General features: G+C 40.8%; 1 protein-coding gene across 3 annotated transcripts in view; it reads left to right on the forward strand.

Moving 5' to 3' along the window:
- fibcd1b (fibrinogen C domain containing 1b) overlaps positions 1-21,815 on the forward strand; it is a 113,032-nt gene that overhangs the window by 58,271 nt on the left and 32,946 nt on the right. For all 3 annotated transcript variants that reach the window (XM_061263515.1, XM_061263514.1, XM_061263516.1), the window contains one exon: positions 17,418-17,514. In XM_061263515.1, coding sequence (XP_061119499.1) covers positions 17,418-17,514 — 97 coding nt within the window. The remainder of the gene's footprint in view (positions 1-17,417; positions 17,515-21,815) is intronic.

Here is a 21,815-nt window from a genome sequence, read left to right on the forward strand (position 1 = left end):
ATTGTAATGTATTTTAAGTAATTGATTGTATTGTATTTTTCTTTTCTGAATTACAGTATATTGCATTGTGAGAACAAACGTCAAAATACTGTAAACCCTCTGAAGAATACTGTTGCTTTTGTGATTTGTTTCTTTATCATATATTGTAACATTACATTACACAGTAAAAATAGTTATTCTGGGTTTCCAATATAGAAAAACATTCATTCATTTACAGTTTACAGTCATGTCAGTCATGACATCTATTGTGAGAGGCAAACCAACAGATCAAAAGCTTCTTTAGCTACTTGGCTTGAAATTTTTGTGGATGCAAAAATAGAGGAAAAGGAAACACATAATATATGTATTTAGCAATGCTCCAAGTTGTTTGTGTTTTGTAGTTAATTGAACACTGAGTGACAAAGTAGTCTTATGGGAGAAAGCATGTGCTATAGTTATGGCAGCAAGAGTCACTTTTGGGTGAAATATTAAGTGTTTTGGTGGTTGAAGTGCATTTTGTACCAAATGTTAACTGATGTGCTCAGGTGTTTGTTTCAAAAGCACACTGTGAAGAGTTTTGAAAAAGTGGACATGGTATTGAGACAAGTGTGAAAACGATTGTAAAAAACTGTAAAAATGTAAAATATGACACCAGCAAGCTCAAAATGGTGAGAAACCTACATGACAACAACATTGATAATGAAATAGCTGTCACCTGTCTTAAAGTTATCTTAGAAGTGTTTGGGTTTCTCATGGTTGCTTAAGTATGTATTAAAATAATTATAAGTCCTTTGTAAAACATACCATTAATCAGTTCCTTCAACACGTCAATATGCCAACTAAAATGAGGCTCCTTTGACCCACCTGTTAATTACCTTTTTTTGAATAAATTTCAATATTTGAATGTTAGTCGTTAGGGAGAATGAAGGGCGATCGTTCGTGTCAGACAGTTGGCGTTGTCATTTAATCCAGATGGAAATTAGATGCCTGTCATTTTATGCATGAATAGACAGCGTAGCGTAATGGTTAGTGAATTGGCATTGCAGCTCCAAGGATATAGGTTTACTTTATGTGAGTGACATCGCTGTATCACCAAGATAGAGTACATAACCTGAACTGGTTCAGTGATTTTTATTTTATATGTACTCCAGCTTTATTAAGTGATTGTATGTTAAAACAAAAAAATTAAGTTGTGTGAGATAAAAGCAACTACTAAACTCAAATCTGTAATATTAAATTAATTTAATTAAATTAGATTTTACGGTAGCTTGCTTTCTTGTGTCTGAGTAGTTTCCATAGAGTAAATTGAAGCATGTTAAATATTTGGGTATGAACTGGGGAAAGATTACTCAAAGTGGGAGTAGCAGCAGAGCTATTTCTCATTCCTCCAACCTGTCTGAGAGAGGAATTGTGTGTATGCAGCCAGTTACCATTATGAGGAACACTGACATTTATGACATACAATACATGTTGTCGCCATTGGTTGTACTGAAGAAAACAGACTTTGTCACATTCAGGAACAAATAAGGTGCACATGAGCCATTTTGAAATATTTACTGCTCCACAGAACTAGCTGTTACAAATTGGTAGTAGCTCCACTGTGCTTACAGTCTCCCAAATATTACTGTGTGGCTTTCGGTTTGACATTTGTAAATATCATATGCAAAAATAACCTCGTTTCAGCTTTACCTTGAAGTGAAAATCAGCATGCAAATGTGTCCGGTAAGAGAGCGCTGCTGCTTTTTAGGCATTCTCTTTGTTTGGAATTTGAAAAGTAACCTGATTAACGTCTCTGTCTTAATTTAAGCAATACGAAGTTCATATTCCTCATTAGGAATTGTTAGAGAGTATAGTGCCTCCGGATGTTTTCAAAGTTTTCCTATTTGAAATAGAATTTTACCATGGTTTTGCTGTATCAGTATTCAGCAAAAAATGAAAATTTCCAAGTAGAAATGGAAAAGTGTAGCAAAGGGGCTGGGTTTTTTTTCCTTAATCTTTGTTCACATCACCAAGGCTTCCTCTCTACAATGAGAGGAAACGGCATAGAGAGTGAGTTAACATTGAACTAGAGAACCAAAGCCGACTGATCTGAATTGCTAACACAATAATCCAGTGAGAGGCTTAATGTTAAATGGCAAACGCATAAATGGCTGCTCTCAACCAGATCTAAATGACAGATTTTCCTTATCTGAGTGCTTGCTGTGATAGCATATGATTCATATTGCACCCACTGATTACAGTCAGAGTGCTTTCATTGGATGGGAGCCAATGCTCCACAAGTTTTTAATAGAGAAGAGTCTTCTTCTCCTTTTTTTATTTGCCATGCACTTTCCAACACCCCAAGTCACTTTCCGAGCGAGAAACATGAAGCTGGAGCTGTTATGGAGTACTAATAATTTTGGGGATTTTGTACAGCATCTGCTGAAGATGCAGACTTGGCTGCTGATGTGACTGGTGGCACTGGAAGCGTGTAGTCTGTCACTGCCCGGATTTCTCAATTTCCCACGATCATGCACACACACGTTCACAGACTCTTAACTACATATGCTGTCATAATGTCATCCTGCCCCCGTTTCACCCACAGACACACAATAATATTCACTTTAACAAATTAAATTCCACATAAAAAAAAAAAAAAAAAAATGTCTTTCTTCCGATGATATGCAAATACAGTGACATACCTGCTCCACAGGAGGGGCCTACAAACAACATGCAGGTATACAGTAACCTGAGAAGTGTCTATACATGTACTCAGACTGACAAGCACTCACTCTTTTCCACAGATGCTGACATACGCACACACACATACACGCACGGATGGACATACTCACATGCACGCACGCACGCACGCACACACACACACACACACACACACACACACACACCGCTGGGAGGCAATGGCAGGCGAGTACTTAACATGGTAATCACAGAAGCCGGGAGGATTGTTCTCCCACACCGCCTCGCACTGCTCCAGAGGGGTGAGGAAGGAGAGGGGGAAATAAAGAGCCAGGAAGCAGGAGCAGACTGTGGGGAAATGAAGCAGATCGCACGCGCCCGACCGTCATCAGAAGCGCAAACATCTGCGAGGCATCTGCGGGAGCCGCGTGTTGGGGAACGGGCGTGACGTCCCCAGCGCGACTGCGTACCTCAGCTGAGCTGAAATCTGAGAAAATGTCACATTTAGCCAAAGGGCCATTTACTGTATTCTGGGACAGTTTCCTCTGCAGTGCATTAAAATGTGTGGGGCTGCTGCGGCTCTGGCTACAGTACAGCATGCTCATTAGAGAGAGGCTGTGACATGGACATGTGGAGAGATTCCTGGCAATCAGCCTTCATGCTTTATGCAGGGCAAAGAGCCCTGACTTTATGGCCATAAGTCCCAGTGGGGATGAGTTTTTTATTAGCGGATTATTAGATTTGCTGCAGGACAATATTCTGCTGTACTGTATAAGTGGATTGCAACTTGTGGACAATACGTGCCCCCCTTACTAAAGGTATCTGCTGCCTAATGTAGAAAGAAAAATATTTGCAGAATTTGTCAGTGGGATCATTACTGCCAGGAGGTGTGAATCCTCAAGAAATAGAATTGTTTCTGTTCTGATTTTTCCCATTTTACATGTCCGTCACTGTTCTTCTGAAAAGTGTTGATTCATAGCCAAGCAAATGCTTTGAGCAGAAGATTCAGAAAGCTGTGCAAACTCAATGTGTTACAGCATCAGTCACGATACACCAGCACGAATGCTGGACCACAGACTCCAGCAGCAGCATTTTATTATTTTATTTTATTTCTCTTTTTTTTGGTGTGGGCGCCATTTTGTTTCACTTTTTGAATGTGACTCAAGTCCACAACCCACATTAGCATGACTGAAAGGGTATTTCGCTGCTTGAAATTACAGCAGAGAGTGAAAACAAAATTAGGCTGCACAATGCACAATTTGAGTGGGCAGTGAAGCATACGCTGTTATTTTCTTCTGTGAAGTTCAGCCCATCTACAGGTTTTCAGCTTGACCCCGAAAAGGCTTTTGCAGCCACTATGTGTCGGTCATGGGCAATGTCTAAAATGTTACTAAGTCCCTACAATTAAAGGCTTTTTTCTCTTTGGCTTCCCTTGTGAGGGCTTTGATTTTTATCGTCTACCTATCTGAGGAATCGTATAAACGTTGAGGAAAATTGAATTGAATAAATAATCTAAAAAGGGAACAAATGGGAATGGATTGTGTCATGAGATGTGCTTAAATGAGCTTCTCACCTAATTTTTTCCTTCCCTGGTGTTCTGCATCCGGACTGGCTTATGTCCGGAGTGGTACGACCTCACATTGGCAGATTGCTAGATTAGCATGTTCTCAGAAGAAGCCTTGGAAGAATTCTCAGAGGCCTGAGGGTAAACCTGCGGAATTACATACTAGTGATAGCGTGGTATATACAGGACAGACCCACGAGTAAACACAGTAATATGTGTAGTGTTAAATCAACTGTAACAGGTTTGATTTTTGTACATCTAACCCCTCTTGGATTCATCTCAAATCTGCTGTTTAATTAACGCTGAAGATTTTGCTGTGCTGTTAGTGCAGTATACAGAGTGTGGTACAAATCAAGTTGTATAAATCGATAATTTTATCAATAAGACCAACCTTAATTTCTCTAGCCATTAGCATACGCTGTATGCAGAACAGAATTCCGAATAGTGTCAACACATATGCGGCCAAATTCAATTTAAGTGCAACGTCGCTGAATTTGTATTGAAAGATCAATGGTGCTGATATCGGTAATATGTTTTCCCCTTTTTTATATAATGCACAATTGATATTCACAAATATCGCAGTGATATATAGCACTGACACCAGCACCTTTTGAGTTTATTCACTGACATGAATCCAGAAATGAATGAAACCTTCGCTTCCCCAGTGGAAACGGGTGGGAAAAACAAATATTCTTTTTCATTTAAATGCCACATCCTGCGCGGCATTCTGCAAAGAGCTGTGGCACATTTAAAAACATAAAACATAAAAAAAAATAGTTCCTGTCTTCCCCCATAGAGGGGAAGTTTAACATGTAACAAAATTCAATTTATTCCAGAGAAAATGTATTTCCCCGATAGCAACAGGGATGCAGTAGGGTCATCACGCATGAAAACGTCGGCATCACATCGCTTGATCTGGTGGGAATAACGTTTTGACCCAAACCTAAGACCCACCCCCCTCCTCTTTGTATTGTATCCACACCAGCAACAGCATTTTATTTTTTTTTCCTTTTCAGTCGACAGTTGTCTAGAGGGAACATGACAAGGGAGTAGAACATTGTAGTCGATCAGGCAGCGGCAGCTGGGATGTCGAGTTTGACGCGTGCGTTTTCATTGCAGCGTGCCTGAGCCCTTGCCGATGCACAGAGCTCTCTGTGAGCTATCAGGTTTCCAAGTAATTGCTGTATTTTTCTGCACTCATAACTCGGCACATAGGAGGAAGGGAAGTGCAGACTCCTCCTGACGGCAGATTTAAACAGATAGTGACAGATAAAAGTAACATTAATGCTAGAAGAGGGAAAGCCTTGTCAAATGCTTCTTTCTCTCTGCTTCCTTCCTCCACAGCTTGAATTTTACATGACCACTAAAGGTCTGAAGCTCTGCAATTTCTTCTTCTTGCCACTCTATTTATATTCTGATGGGCAACATGTTTCTCTCAGCTAAAGATTGTTTTAAATGACTGACCCCTGCTCAGTAAGAGAACTGGGCTAGATGATTGATCGTGCGGCAAGTAATGATTTTCTGTGATTACAGACAGGCTAGAATTTCAATTCCAGTCTCAGTGGAGAAAATAAAATGCATTAATCCTCAGAACTTGCCCTGCCTACCTTTGGAGAATTTCATATTCTAATAGAAAATGTGGCCTGGGCATAGGGTAATGTATTCTATTATTATTATTTTATTTGCTAAAAGGAACAGACTAAAATGAAGAGTTTATTAATAATTGATGCAAGCAGAAATACTCCTACTGCTACAGTACGTGAGGTTGCATTATCAAATGGTGCTTTTATCAAAAGTAGTACTATAGCTCTAAAATATTAACTTCTGGAATGAAGTGAAATGTAAAAGTTTGGGCTTGAATGTATGATTGTGTGCATTTTGTATGTATTTGATGCCGAGTGCATTTAGAATGTTCGAAATGTTCAGAATGCTCGAGGAGTCTATTTTTTGAACATTGCAATTGCAATGGAGGTGAACTTGTGGTAAAAACGCACTTTCAGTGGTTTTAGTTTTGAAGGTACCCATGGGGTTTTTATCTGAAAGTTCATTTACCAGTAGCCTAGATATGGAAACAGGAAAAAAGTATTTTATATTCTTTTATGACATATCAGCAATTAATAGGGCCTTGTTTTTAGGCTACCTAGTTTTCTCACCCATAAATAATTTTAAAATCCATTATTTTTCTGTAGTTGCTCATATACATAACAATGCAGATTGCAACGGGTGATGACTGGCATGCCAATTATAATTATTTTAGTGGTATTGAACAAAGTTAGCGGAAAGGATTAAACTATGGAGGTCTGACAATGCAATCATAAAAATGGTTTAATATACTTACAATAGAGTGAAATACACTGTATACCAATGGATATAACACACACTGAGCAATATAAATCCAAGACAGAAGGCAGGATTACTCAAATAATGACTCTATTCCTGTAACTAAATATGCTGTACTTCTCTTTACCATAAGTCACACTAGCTGCTATTAATATTCATATTCTTTCTTTATACTGCTGTCTCTTCATTTTGACAAAGCATGATTGTTATAACGAGGGAACAACCAGAATAAAATATTCAACTTCAAGATATATCTTTTACGATAACATTTTGCCATCATATTTTATTTATTCCTTACACTGTGCAGTATCAAACAAACACAATTATATTTTTAAGGTATAAAATCACTGATTGGTGCTGATACAGTCATACGACATTGGCAATGAACTCTCTGGGAAGACAGCAAGGAAGGCACAGTTCTTTTGGGCTTTCCACCTTGTGTTTTAAATCCTCCCAGGAGAGCACAGAGAGTAACCACACGCCCATTTTAATAAAATAAACGTAACGTGTCCTCCCGTCATGCTCTCGGGCTCTGCTAACAGATATAAGAAAGGTAATAAACTCAGATCCTATACTGTATATCGACATAAGTACATACAGGGAGTTATATAGTAAATGGTTGTTCAAAGAAGTAGAAATTGAACAGTGCGATTATTCTTCCTGCGAAGAGGAAGTGTGACATGTAGAAATATTGATTCAGTGTTATGACTATGCTATCTTCGGTTGGTGGACTGCTTGGCCCAGCCTGACCTTAGTATCTCTCTTAATGCACTGACCTGCTTCCCAGATGTTCTCATCCAGAGAGGTTAGAGGCCATGTATTCTGTTTTTTGTCCATTCATACATCCAAATGTCTACTGAAGTAGTAGATAAGGGCTTCAATACAGCCCTTTTAATTGGCTCCTCTATTGGACTTTCTTTTTGGTTTTCTTTCTACGTTAGGTCAATTCTCTACATGAATGATAATGTAAAATACATTTTACATGTGTAATTACATGCATTATGTATTATATTTACAGTGGGCTCCAGAATTATTGGCAGCCTTGATAAATATGCACAAAAAATGCTAAGTAAAAACAGTAGTTATTGACATCACCTTTATTTTCCAATATGTGTGAAGTAGTGTGCTTTAATCTTTGAATTATCCAAAGTTCTCAAATAAACAATTTATTTCCCCAAAAAATAATTATTGGTTAAATACATTGGCAAACACCCCTGGCAAAGATGACTGCCATGAGTCTTTTCCTGTTTAGGATAAGATTACAGAACACAATTGGGGGGATTTTTGACAATTTCTCCATCCAGAACATTTCAGAATCATTGATATCCTTGGGTGTATGCTTATGGACCCCCCTCTTCAGTTCTGACCACAGGTTTTAGGTCTGGAGAATGAGTTGGCCATTGTGAAACATGGATGTTGTCAACCAGGACAATCTACCTACGACCAACATATAGATTATTATCCATGTTTTTTTATCTGCAGCCTTTTTTCTTACTTTTTATTAAGAATATATAGCCAGCTCCTAAAGTATAGGGACAGAGACATATTTTTCATGATTTGGCTCGGTACACCACAATTTCTGTGTGTGTTTTTATACATTTATACGTTTTAGAAATGTATATGGTTGAAAGGATAGATGAGGGTGATGTGTTGGGAATCAGGAGTTCAAGTGTTATGTGTGAGAGTGCTTTCGACAGCGATGGGAAAGAGCCAACTGTCTGCCCAGGAGCAAACGCTTCTCTTCCATTGCCTTCACAACTTCAATCACCATCTCTAATGAAGGTTAGTGGGGTATGTGGGGGGGGGTATTACTCGGGGTTGGGGTAGGTTGGCCGGTTGGCACTGAAGGTGGAATATAAACCTCCATGTCCAGTCGAGGGTGGGAGCCATTTTGTCTTTGAGAGTACAGGCAAGGGCATGGGTTTAGTCCTTTTTTCACTCCCCAAGAGTCCATTAGCTGGGGAGCAGAAACAGGGAAAAAGATGGCCGTGTTTCACAGCCTCCTGTTGAGATGAGCATTTGAGGATGGTGAAGATTTGTCCTACTGTGCTTAATTAAGGCTCTAAAGCTGTCTGCATATCTACAGGAGGTTTAGGAGAGGACTAGAGCATCTGGCAAAGGAGGATTCAGATCTCTGAAGCCCCAGTCTAGTGGGGGATTTAGTACTGCTGGATGCCATACCGTTGGCTTCTACACCAAGGATGTGTGTGTGTGTGTATGCATATGTGTGTGTGTGTGTGTGTGTGTGTGTGTGTGTGTGTGTGTATGCATATGTGCGTGTGTGTGTGCGCATGTGTGTGTGTGCGTGTGTATGTGTGTGTGTGTGTGTGTGCGTGTGTGCATGTGTGTGTGCATGCATATGTGTGTGTGTGTGTTTGTGTGTGTGTGTGTGTGCATGTGTGTGTGTGTGCATGCGTGTGTTTGCGTGTGCGCGTGCATGCGTGCGTGCGTTTCTGCGTGTGTGTGCGAGTGTGTGTGTGTGTGTGTGTGTGTGCGTGCGTGTGTGCGTTGATGGGGGAGTACATATTCAAGGAACACATAGACAGCAGAGAAATAAATGTGTTACAAAATATTTCAGCTGCTGTGAAATGTACTCAAGGCTAATGCCTCATATTTTGCCCGAGAGTCTGAACTGTTCCTGCTTCAGGTGCAAGGAAAAGCTCTAGGTGAGATGCAAAAGGAACCCTGAGTCACAGGATGCCGGTGTGATAACTAGGATTAGAAGTTCCAGCCAAACTGTCAAAATGTTCATTCACTTTAAAAGACATATTCCTGTGCTTAGCGTTTGATTAGCTCTGAAATGTCAGCGGGTGATCTCTATATGTATTGTATACTAGGCCCATGTGTGTATGACATTGATGTTCTGAGCTATTTGGAGCAGGAGATTACATAGATAAATGAGACTGCAACGCATCTGTGTTGTAGATCAAGACCGTCCAGGTATGCCAAGATTTGTGGTTTATGAAATAAGCCTCCATTAGCAGCAGCCCGGGGGCTTAGGGCAAACACACTCTTTCTCACACATTACTGTTTGTCTCGCCAGTCAGTGCATTAGCACAGGATGTTCAGAGTGTGTGCTCTCCATCAGTCCTTTCTAATAAAGATATTCACTGGTAATTCTTTAATCTGAAGATTAAACATCAAACATGTGACTGTCTGCCTATTGATCAGTGTCAGACTGATTCAGTAATGCGCCGTCCCAAGAGGGTGAGAAGCAGGTTATTCTAAAATGTTTAAAAATACATTTCTATATCTGTTTGAATGTTGAATGTTTCCTCATGGTATCTCTTAAGGCTGTCTTTTTGGCTTTACTTATAGAACTACAGTGTACTATGGCAACCTGGAATACTTTGTACTGATAAAGTGCATCAACATAGTACTAGTTTGATGGCAAGATTTTATCGTAAAAAGATGTTGCTTCAATAAATGCTTATCACATGATCATTGAGTAAGTGATGTCACTACAGTGCAATATGCTCTCATTAGCTAAGCACGTGTATACCAGATTAAGGCTGTTAAAGATATGTGACGGCCATGTCATGGAGTCGCAGATGAAGATATTAATCTACTCCAGTCAGCTTGCAGATGCCCCCCCCCCAGTATTCTGCTGCTCTGCGTCTAGCAGCAAAGCCATATCCAAAGCCAAAGACTGGCTTATGGCAGCTTGTTATGTAGTTCTTTAGCTAATACGAGGGTTACAGGAACTCCATTTGCAGGGTAAGAAAAACGGTTCTTCACAGGTGGCGAAGAGGTTGTTTGCCACGGAGACCGGGGCGCGACTGTTTGTGTCAAAACGACTGTGCGGCGATCCGTGAACGGCGTCACAGGAGAGGCTGCCTGTTTTCACAAACGGCGCTTACAAGGGGCTTCACCGCAGGGCTTCTTTGTGGAAAGAAAAGAGGAAGAGTCTAAAGACAGGGGAGAGAACGCATAAGGAGCAGGCAGCACCCACCGGAGGCCCATCACAGCGCCTTATTGTTTTTTCTGCTCTTATTTATTTGCTCGCCAGAAGCTGAAGAGCACTCCTTATATTTTAATGCACTTCCTCAGATACTGCACATCTGTGTACTCACCTGAGCAATAGAGTCAAAGGACTTTCCCAAAGGTACGACAATATCGCCCTAACTGAGCTCGCACCCAAGGCCAAGAAAGCGTTACTCGTATACTCATCACCCCACCCCATACAGTAGCTGGCAACTTCTCATTTCTGTTACAAAAACCATAATAGCATGAAGTGCCTACTTTATTTATGTATTTGTCAGAACTTTGAGAGGAAACCAAGGAACTGTGTGATGATTAAACTATTTTTTGGAATCTGTCTTCTCTCCTTGGGAACGGATGAGGTTGATAGAATGCACCTGCTTCAGACTTAACGGCAGTTTCTACCGAGGGAAAAGCTGAAAGTACAGTACCTAGATACATTAATTTGTTCTCTATTTATCATACTTTGTCCTGTTGGTGTGTGATTCTTCCATTTCTGCCATTAATAACCAATGTGAAGGTATGGGATATGAGTTGCTTCTTTTCTGGGTCTGTAAAATTAAAATGTTGCCGATATCTGCATGAGTATATGTTATTATTATATTATATAACAGAATTATCAGCTGATTTATGAAGCACTCAGTATGTGATTTCTTGTTGCTTAGTTTATATGTGTATAGAGGTATGGTTGTTAGCTGTTAATTGCACCTCTGTAAGTGATTTAGTTGTGACACCACAATGTAGAGAGATTGAAAGTTCATTTTTTATCTCAAAGGAAGAACATGAGACCAAACATTACTGGCTACAAATGAAATATCTAAACTGTTTTACTTTTTGTACTATTACTGTTTGATATTTTTGGAATTTATAACTACATTTTGACATTTTTCCACAATTATAACATGGGGTAGTATGCCTGATCATTGTACACCTATCACTGGAGTTGCTTCTGGAGACAAAGAAGAAGAAGAACTGGAGAAATGTCAAAGAAAATGCAGGAGAGACTGTTTGGAAAGAGAGCCAGATCAGCTGGTGGGGAAAGATTTGAGAAAAAGAGGAGGATTGCTCTGTTGGAGACAGATTTAAGAAGTATTGCAAGGTTGTGCTATTGGAGTAAGATTTAGAGGGAGCGCAGCATTGTATTATTGGATATAGGTTTAAAAGGTGAACAGGATTTTCTTGCTCTTTCTTAAATCTATTTCCAATTGACCACACTTCAAGTATTGTGTGCAGTTCTGGGTACCATACAACAACAAATATATAGAGGCACTGGAAAATGTTCCAAGAAGGGCAACCAAATTGATTTCTAGTGTAGGTATAGAACCTAAACGTTATGAGGAAAAACATGACAAAATGCTTAATCTCTTCAAGCTCAGTAAATGGAGACTTCAGGAGATTTGATAAAAAACTAAAGGTTAATTCATAAAGTGGATTAACAAAGTTAACTACATGATATTCTTCTGTTAGCAGAACCAGGGGGCATATATTAGTAAAGGATAAATTCCCCACAGATATTAGGAAGTATTTTTCATACAGAAGAGTGGTCAGTGTGTGGAATAGCTTGCCAGATCATGTAGTGGATGCAGAAACTCTTTTAGGTAAACTAAGCATTAGGTACACTTTAGTGGTAGGAAAAGGCAAGCTTTCCTGGGAATGAATGACCTATTGTTATGTCATGTCATGTCATGTCAATTTTGCTGGAAATAGATTGGGATGCATTAGTTTAGTCATTCAGACCAGTTTGAATTAATTTGTAGTTACCACCATCTATTAATGATCACCTCATTGGACTATTTTTGTAAATTAATTATTTAGCTTTTCATGATTGCAGCCATTTTATTCTCAATTGCAGTAGCTTTTCTCACCTAGTTTACTACTCGTATCACCCCATAAACAGAACAATAAAGAGCAAATTAAGTTCTCATGCTGGTAGTGAGAACCTTTTTGTGTTTATGTATGCGTTGTAATTAGGCTAATCCTTCCAGGTTTCATTGACATTTTGTCAGGCATGACAGCATTTAGTGGAAATTCCAATGGAAAACAAAGCAGTAGGATTCCAAACACGTAACAGGTGCAGCGAAAAGCACAGACCGCGCTGTATGTTTTATGTGTAAGTAACGGCGTATTCGGCTATAAAGTCTTCACTATGGTCATAACATGGATATATTCTTCTTTATTGTAGTTTGGTGATTGATTCAGCTTAGTGTGATAGTCATCCTGAGCTGTATTAAGTTTGAGGTTGTCAACTATCTCTGTCAGGTTGCAAGGGCTGGAGATCCTGCAGCCCTTTTCCAACATGTAATCTACCCATAAACCACTGCATCCATATTCATGGGCATGAGGAGGACCCACTAGGGGATGTGGGGTTAAGGCCAAAGTGAAGGGATAGTGAGGGACTAATGGTGGGGGTGATTAACTGGGGAGTGTTGCTGTAAATGAGCATGTGTCAGCCTACCCTGTATAAATATGATATGATACCCTGTATAGCTATGATATGCAGCTGGGGGGGGGGGTCACTTGAGGGGTGAGATCCGCTATAAGATGGTCATGTAGTGCAGTGTAGCCCAGAAAGAAATGGAAACACAAGATTCTGCTAGCTATACTAGAGAGCACAAATGTGAGCTAACATGCTTGATGTAATTGTGTGTAATAATTCCAACGACCATTGTAGTTCGCATAACTTACCTTTTTAAAGCACATAACAGTTTCTAAATTTGCAGTTGAGATATTAGCATGTGCAATTTGTCAATTTGAGTGAAATGTAAAACGTTGGGCTTATATTAATCAAAGACCTTATTTTCTGCATTAATTTAAAGCAGAAATAAATGACTTATTATTCAATGTTTAATGTTTTAAAGGTGATAGCAAGCTGACATTGCAATAATTAATTTGCATATAATTTATGAAACTATGATATTTTAAGGATATAGAATAATAACGATGACATATGTGATTTTGTTCTCATGCAAGGAAGTGGGATTTTGTGTAGGGTTAAAGTAGAAATGGGAATTGCACTGCAATCTTGCCCCTTATAGGATGTAAAACATTTTGTATCCAAGCTCATTTTGCAAAGCAGGCTGAAGTTTCTTACCTGATAATCTGTTTTTGTACAAAGGTTACAAAAAGCCATTTGTGATGTGATGATTCATGAACTTTACATGACTATGAAGACAAACTAAATAAATGTCGGGAATCTTAGATGTGTCTCTATGCAGTGACAAAAGTAATGTACTTCAGTCTCATAAACAAAATAATCTGCATTGTTCACAAAAATAAATTGCCTATAACCATCCTTTTACTCCAATCCTCCAGATTTATATGTATACGTTGTATATGCATCTTATTTGAAATATCCTCTGAGCATTCAAGCTGGAACTAACAGTATAATGGAATTCAGTGTGCGGAGGAAGAAAAGACTCTGTCACACTGATTTGTCTCCCATTTGAACAAAATATTATGACTGAAAAGAATGCTGCCCCTGAGAACTCGCTGCAACAGTTAATTTCCAGCCACCTCACAACTGGCAGTTCTTCAAATTCCCACTCCCATTGTCCCCTGTCTGAGGCTGCTCCACCAATCAAAAAGCAGTTAATGAAGGTACAACAACAGACCTGTGGAGTTTAACGGGGGAAGATTCACACCCTCAAACTGATTAATTATAGAGAAGAATATGGAGGCTACTGCAGTATGGGCATATTCTGAGACGCCTATGTGTACATTTCATTAAATGTGTGCATTAAATCTTTAAGCACAAACTTTGCAAGTAATCTAAAAGCATTGTAGTGCATTAGATTGGCCTATTTTCGATTAGCTTATTTTGTGCATAAAGACCTCCTGGTCACTGAGGCTTGACATTAACATGAAGGGAACCATCTGTTCAAGTGTGGTTTCTAAATGTGCAGTTTCAAAAAGTAAATGTGTGGAAAAGGCTGTGTGGATAGAATGATACTGATCTTGAATGACAAAATGGTGCTCTCAGTGCAGCAGATTGCCATTTGTATTAATGAAAGTCTGAAGTGAAATGTTTGCATTTGCCATAAGCCTGAAAATGGGAAATGAAATTGATCAGCCCAAAAGCTGACACCAGCCTTCGCTCCATCAAGGTGTATCCGCACAGGGCTTTGACAACTGCAGTCCTATCTGGCAGTGCAGTGGTTAGCACTCTGCCTCACAAGGAGGTGGTACCTTTATCTTAAACTTTTTAAAATAAAGGTCAGAAAATATGCCTACTGTACTAAAAATAACTTGGACTCAACACTGGGCCAGTTTATTGATTCGGAAATATATTATTTTACAAGTATGCTTTACTGGAGAGCTCACCAATGCAAACATACCCTCAGGTCAGGGCACAGTATATCTAATATTTGACATATTTCACAAAATATGTTCCTTCAATGATATGATGGTTTTTCATTGCTTGTAACATTCTGCCGAATTTGCCTTATATCCACAGATCATTTTAACACATGGTTAATTGTTCCCTTTGTTCAAGCCTTCAGGGACTATTGACAACATAAAGATCCCTTAATCCGGCATGTGCAGATTCTGCAGTTTAAATGCTGATGATAAAGCACTGTTTTGGAAGATAGTTCTTTAGCCTCTATCTTGCACTGCGCTCAAAGCTGTTGTTATACTCACTTTACAGACTGACTGTTCTCATTAAATTAAAAGTTTGTCTGTTTAAAAATACATTCATTTGACTACATTGAATCCCTTTGAATAATTTACAGTCTCTACCATGAGGTACAGCATGAGGCACTATTAGGGAAAGCTTTGAGGTTTCTTGCCTGTGGATTATTCAGATAATTGGCACATTTGTTAATCAGGAAAAGTAAATGGAATCCAGTTGAGACCAGTGATCAGTTGGGAATACGTCCTCACGAATCAAGTGCAGAAATCAGTGCAGTGTCCTCTCCTGCCTGAGTGACAGGAGTTATGAAGAAGAGGTAAAAGACGGCGATGATTATAAATCCCCATTATTATGAGGAAAATGACTGATTATTACGATGGTGATGATGATGGTGAAGATGGCGATGGCTATGATGATGGAACTCATCACTAATTTCGACCATGAATGCTTTCACACTCGAAAGATAAGTTCCACCAGTTTAGTGGAGATAATGATGGCACTGATGGTGAAGGGTAAGCTGTGTATATAAAACACAAACCCTTTTGCTTATATGTATTTAAAGTGCTATTGAGTTTGCCCAGGGCTGTTGTAAAGCTGCAATAGAATAATGATGCTTACGCCATAGTCATAAATAGCTTGGGCATAATGAGTCCTGCAGCTAGTTCTCTCTGATGCTGCAATGAATGTGGGAATATAATGTGTGTGCTGCAGTGTGGTAGAGGCTCTCATTTTGGCGAGAGGCAACGACTGTTCGCTTGTGAGACCACAGGCCGAGCACTCCGTTACACGCAATTACAAATGCTCACGTCACATTAACTTAACCCACACGTCAGACTCAACACGCTTTCATTCTCTCCCTCTTTTTGCACTTTGCAGTGCTGTAACGTACTTCCCATTCTCGCTCACTGAGGATTCGGGTCTTCTGCATTTGTATTTTGAATCTGTTTTTTGCTGGGGTAGTAGCATCGCGCGCTGTGTGCGACCAGGCGCGTCACCAGTTTCCCCCCATTGTGTGGGTGGTCGTGGATGCACCTGCGCGGGGCACGTGAAACTAATCCCCACCTATCGGAGCTCTTTTACATCTACAGCGGGCGCTTAGCACTCTGCTGGAATATTGGCAGCCCACTCGGACAAATATTCATACATTCAACAGAATCTGTGTTTTTAATTACCTGCTTGATACGCTAGGCACAGTAAAAAAAAAAAAAAAAATCAGCTGAGGCTTTCATCTAAAGAGAACTCTGAGCTTTGACTCTGGTAGTGGTAAATAATGAAAAGCTGGCTGGGTGTGCTGTGGACAAGGGAGTGAGGGGGGGAATGGGGGAGGAGGGCAGTTAAAGATGTCCAGTAGTGCTTAGTGCTCTGGCACATTTAACAGAAGAGAGAGAGTTTTCAAAGATCATATACCGGCGGTTCGCCCATAAAGGCTTCCAGGCTGACTCTGACGGAGGAGAGAAACTGGGGATGAAGAACATATTAGAGGCCATGGAGGGGTGATCATACTTTGATTGCCTTAATGAATGTTGCTTCCCCGATGCGCGGGGTTTTGTGTGCGTTTCCCAGCCGGGCTCTTCCAGGACAGGCAAACGACGGACGGCGGTGCGTTTGTGGCCCTTTCGCCCGCAGCGCGGACCGCGCGGAGCGGTGTGAATGCACGGTGCTAATTTACATGGGCAGCTGCTCCTGCTGCTATTCACAGCCTTCATTGATCCTCTGCCTCCTGATTAATCTCCTGTGATGGGATCGGGACTCAATTAGTGTCTGAGTTTCTCTTCCCACAATTCCCTGCGCGGGCTGAACGCTGAAAAAGGCCGCGGTGGCTTAGCCCGTCACTCCCCGGTGACCAGCCTTTGTATTGCCCTTTATTTATTGTCAAGCTACAATGCTCACAATAACACTATCGATATACAATATTTATGTATGCAAGTCTATGTGGGGCATGGCAGCCAACTAGGATGACCAGTGTTTTATTTTACACACGATTTCCATTCATATTGCATTTGAGAAAAGATGAAATACATGAGATTTTAGATAAAAAATTATTGTAGTAAAGAATCATAGAAATACAATACCTTTGAGGTTGCTTTCAGGGTACTGCCCAGGCGATGTTATATTGAATGTTCAGTTTTTCCAGGGAAAACGGTTGGTGACTAAGCTATTGTGGATAGGTTTCCCTGTAACTGCAGTCTCTATCTCTGATCAAAACTCCACTGTTTTGGGCTCTGACCACCCTTTTGTCCATTCCAGGTCATCCAGCGCAGGGAGGATGGATCAGTCAATTTCTTCCGCACTTGGGACTCTTACCGTGAGGGGTTTGGGAAGATCACTGGAGAACACTGGCTGGGTAGGTCACAAATGCACAGGTTTGCTATTGATAAGCTATTGTTTACGTATGACTTTATTTAATCATTTACTGTGCTGTTCGTCTCCTCAGTTGGACAAATGAAGTTTTCAGATAGGTGGCTTCCTATGTATTAGTGGCTGCCTTGGCCGTTTGCCTCCTACTTGAATAGTACAAGCCTGATCTGCGTAATGGTCTTTATAAAAAATGAAGTGCAAAACAAACAACGAGTGTCCATCAATAACACACCTCCAATCTAAATATCAGGAGTTCAGAGGTGCATGCAAATTGCTCCTCTGCCAGGCATTAATCAGAGATGCAGAGATGTGTTTTAGAGAGGAGTACAGAGCAAGAGGGAAGCTTGAAAGGGCATGAAGGGTGAAGCAAGGAGAAAGGGGGAAGTAAAGGGGTTTGTTTTTGCGCTTTCCTCAAGCCCCATCTCTGTTTACAGAAAAGCAGAAAAAGTAAATCACTTTCCGATAAGCAGACCCAAAAGTGGATCCGTAGTCTGTCTCTCTCTTTCTCTCTGTCTGTCTCTTCCTCTTTCTCTCTCTATCATGTTTTGTCTTGTGCTCTCTATCATAAAACAAAAGTGGAGCTTTATTTATAGAACTGTGGAGTGTAAGATGCTGTGTGTGAGTGCAAGATATGTACCTTAATCCTTCTTGTGCTGTTCAGGCTGGTTCCAAATTCTACAGCTGTTATCTGCAGCCCTGCAAAAGGCTACCAAAAAGAGCACCTCAAAAGAAAAATGGCAATTGCTTCCTTTCACCGCAGAATGTCAAAAATGAAAATACACAGCAAATTGCGGCGTTTATCATTTTACATTTTTCCACCGTTTTGGCAACAAAAGTCATAATGCAGCATTTAGGCCCCATGTGGTGCATGTGATTACGCCAAAGGTGAATACTGAATTCACCCCGAGCAGGAAGTGGGCCTGTTATTCACAGATGGCTGAGTTGTGATGACACCCCTGTCACTTGCCGTCAGGGCTACAGGATTGAGGAATCCTTCTGAAGATGAGGGGGTGAGGGGTGAGCTGAGCTAAATATGTCACTGTCTTGGTAAAGCCAGCTCCTTTGCCTTTTAAACCAAAACCCTTGTCTCTCTTTCGTCTGTGGGCCGAGGCGTCGCTGAGGCCCAGGGCGAGAAAAACATGCCATCCCTGCTGCTCCTACCACGAGCTGCTGCTCCTCCCACGAGCTGCTGCTCCTACCACGAGCTGCGGCTCCTCCCACGAGCTGCTGCTCCTACCACGAGTTAGCCAGTTCTGCCAAAGCTCTGGATCAATAAGAGATTGCCCAGGATTGGTGGCAATTTCGTTTTGGTGACCTGAAAGACACGCGGGAAAAGTACCGCCGGCTTTCTGCACTGCTGTGTGTTCAACATTAGACAGGATTATATTAAAGGCAATGGATGTAGACATAGCAACCTTGCAATTCTCAGTGTAAAAATGCTGAAATGACAATGTTGACAATGTCAGGCTATCAAAAAAAATTCCACTTCTTATATGCAATTTTTGTTTTTCAGTCATTTTAAAAGAATCTTCCTCATAAGTTGCCTTGTGCTTATTCATGTTCCCCAGGCTTCAAACTGAGAGTACAGTACCTACACAAAGCTCAGACACAGCTCTGTACGCTCACACACACTCCCACACTCTTCTCTCCAGCCCGACAGGTGCTGTGCTGTGTGTGTGTGTGTGTGTGTGTGTGAGGGAGGGAGGGAGGGGATCTCAAAGGACACATCACACGGTAGAGATTCTACCCACAAAGCTGAAAACGGGGATCCGGAAATACTTTTTATGGAGGGATAAATGGAAGAAATGACATTCTTTTCCTAGTTCAGAAAAATGTTTTTATTGTGCTGTGCTTTTCTCGGTGGTAATCAATTTCCTGTTCTCAAATTCCTGCAAAGAATGAAACAGTGCTTGAAGGGGCCGGAATGAACCAGTTTACAGCCGTTTATCCAGCCATTCTCATTCTGGGTCAGCCTCCTGCCCAGCCCCCCTGGCTGGTGATGGCAATCTCCTCCAATCTCCATCCACCTCACCCAATGCCGTCCCCCAAAATCAACCAAAAATCGCCCCGCACAAATGATAAAAGGTGACTTTCACAGCACACCCAAGCCAGCGACGTTGGTTTAGGGCAGAATAACAACATAGATAGCTGCAGTAAAGCCTGCGCACCACATTAGTAGCTCAAAACCAATAATTAATTTTGAGATGCACCACAGCATGATCAACATTTTGACCTGTGCTGGACTATGGCTGGGACAATCATCAACACGACCAGCCCTTTGTCATGTATTTAAAATGAAAACCTTTGGCATTTGGGATCTACTTTTACAGTATGCAGACTATTGCTCCGTATAACATGTACAACATTGGGTTTTGGGATAACAGTAACGATTTGGAGATGCTGTTTTGTCTGTCTTGCTTTTGGCGAGAAGGATCATTTGCTGAACCTCTTAACTGAGTACTTTGCTTTGTTCTTTTGTGTTTCGTTTTCATTACATTAAATTAAATTAAATTAAATTAAATTAAATGAGTTACTACTGAAATACACTAAGGATATTTTATTTATTTATGTATTTTATGTTTATTTGAATAGGGACAATGCCAAGAGACATCATTAGACATCATTAGTGCCAGTTTTCACCAGGTTCATGTAGCTGATGTTCTGCATACAGAGATTATAGCTATTGCACACACACACACACACACACACACACACAGCACAGCACCTGTCGGGCTGGAGAGAAGAGTGTGGGAGTGTGTGTGAGCACACAGAGCTGTGTCTGAGCTAAGACACTAAGAGCCTTAGGAGGCAGCACCCATCTCCTGGTTGGGTTGGTTCAGCTCCAGGGCAGCTTCTGTGGCCCCGTTTAACCGTGACTCCCATTGACCGGCCCACCCCTCTGTCCACATGACCAGAGTCCTTGGGCCCTATTAATATTTATATAGTCACTCTCTTAGTTCTGCGTATTATGTTATTAGCCTTTTTCAATTAACTGATGCCAGTCAGCAGTCGATGGGTTCCCCCCAGAATTAATCTGCTCAAGGTTTCTTCCTATTAATAGTCAGGGAGTTGTTTCTTGCCACTCTAGGTTTGCTCTTTGGGGGGTTCAAGTTCAGGCCTGGATGTCTGTAAAGCTGATTTAGTGACAATGCCCTTTCTAAAAAGCCCTCGAAAAATACAATTTAATTGCATTGACTTGAATGAGTAGTTTCCACATAGAAGATTAACAGTGATAATTGCCAAAAGCTGCACTTGAGTGCATTTTCTAATATACAATACAATCTGGAATTGCTGGCAGCCTTGGTAAAGATAATCTATAAAAGCCATGGTACTGTAAAATCTCAGTGCTGTTTATCTGTTCGATCTCACACTCAAAATATGAAATAGATCTAATCTTGGCAACTTCTGATTTTACAGCATGGATTAGGTTGGGATCATTTGAAATATTATTTCCTATGTAAAAGTGTCATGACGCCAAGTCTGTTGGGGAAAACATGACAGGGGTAAGACTTTTGAAAGTCACGGTACAAAAAATCTTTTGAATCACTTCACCATCTACTTCACCGAAGATTCTTTATCAGTCAACACCATCTCGGGTCCTTACACTGATCTGACCCTCACCCATAGAATCATGCCCTCCAGAAAGCTTTTGCAGTCTCACGTCAGCAATAGAGGCCATAAAACGTTATTGAACTGACCGGCAGCTTTGCACTGTTGCCAGAGCCAACAGAGCGAGGTCAGAGGCCACAGTCTTGCAAAAATGACTGTGAGGGGCGGGTTTAATAAATCAATATGGCCCTGCGGTTTTTCCCCTTTTAACGGACAGCTGAGCCTGTCACCTCATTAATGGGAAGAGGGAAGGTTTGGGCCAGAGCAGGATTCTCCACAACAACTTTATCCCACTCAAAGCAGGGGGCACCGTGTCATAAGAGAAATTGCCAATAATTGCAGTTCTGACAGGAAGGCCCTGCCATCACGTATGACATTCGCACGCACTCATTAATTCCTGACAGGAAGCGTGCCCATCCATATATTATTATAGGGTATCGATCTGCCTCCGAGATGTGATGGCTGACTCATTAACAATCAAAAGATTCTCACAGGAGGTGCATTTTACATAAGAGTATAACCCCTCTGATGCAGACCTACTGCAATACTCACACAAGCAGACATACACACATGCACACACACACACACACACACACACACATACATACAGACACACAGTAGAACATATTGTGTGCTGAAGCGACAAAAGAGAATTGCAATGTCAACACACCAGAATAA

This window comes from Conger conger, chromosome 12 (genome assembly GCF_963514075.1).
Source record: "Conger conger chromosome 12, fConCon1.1, whole genome shotgun sequence".
NCBI lineage: Eukaryota > Metazoa > Chordata > Actinopteri > Anguilliformes > Congridae > Conger > Conger conger.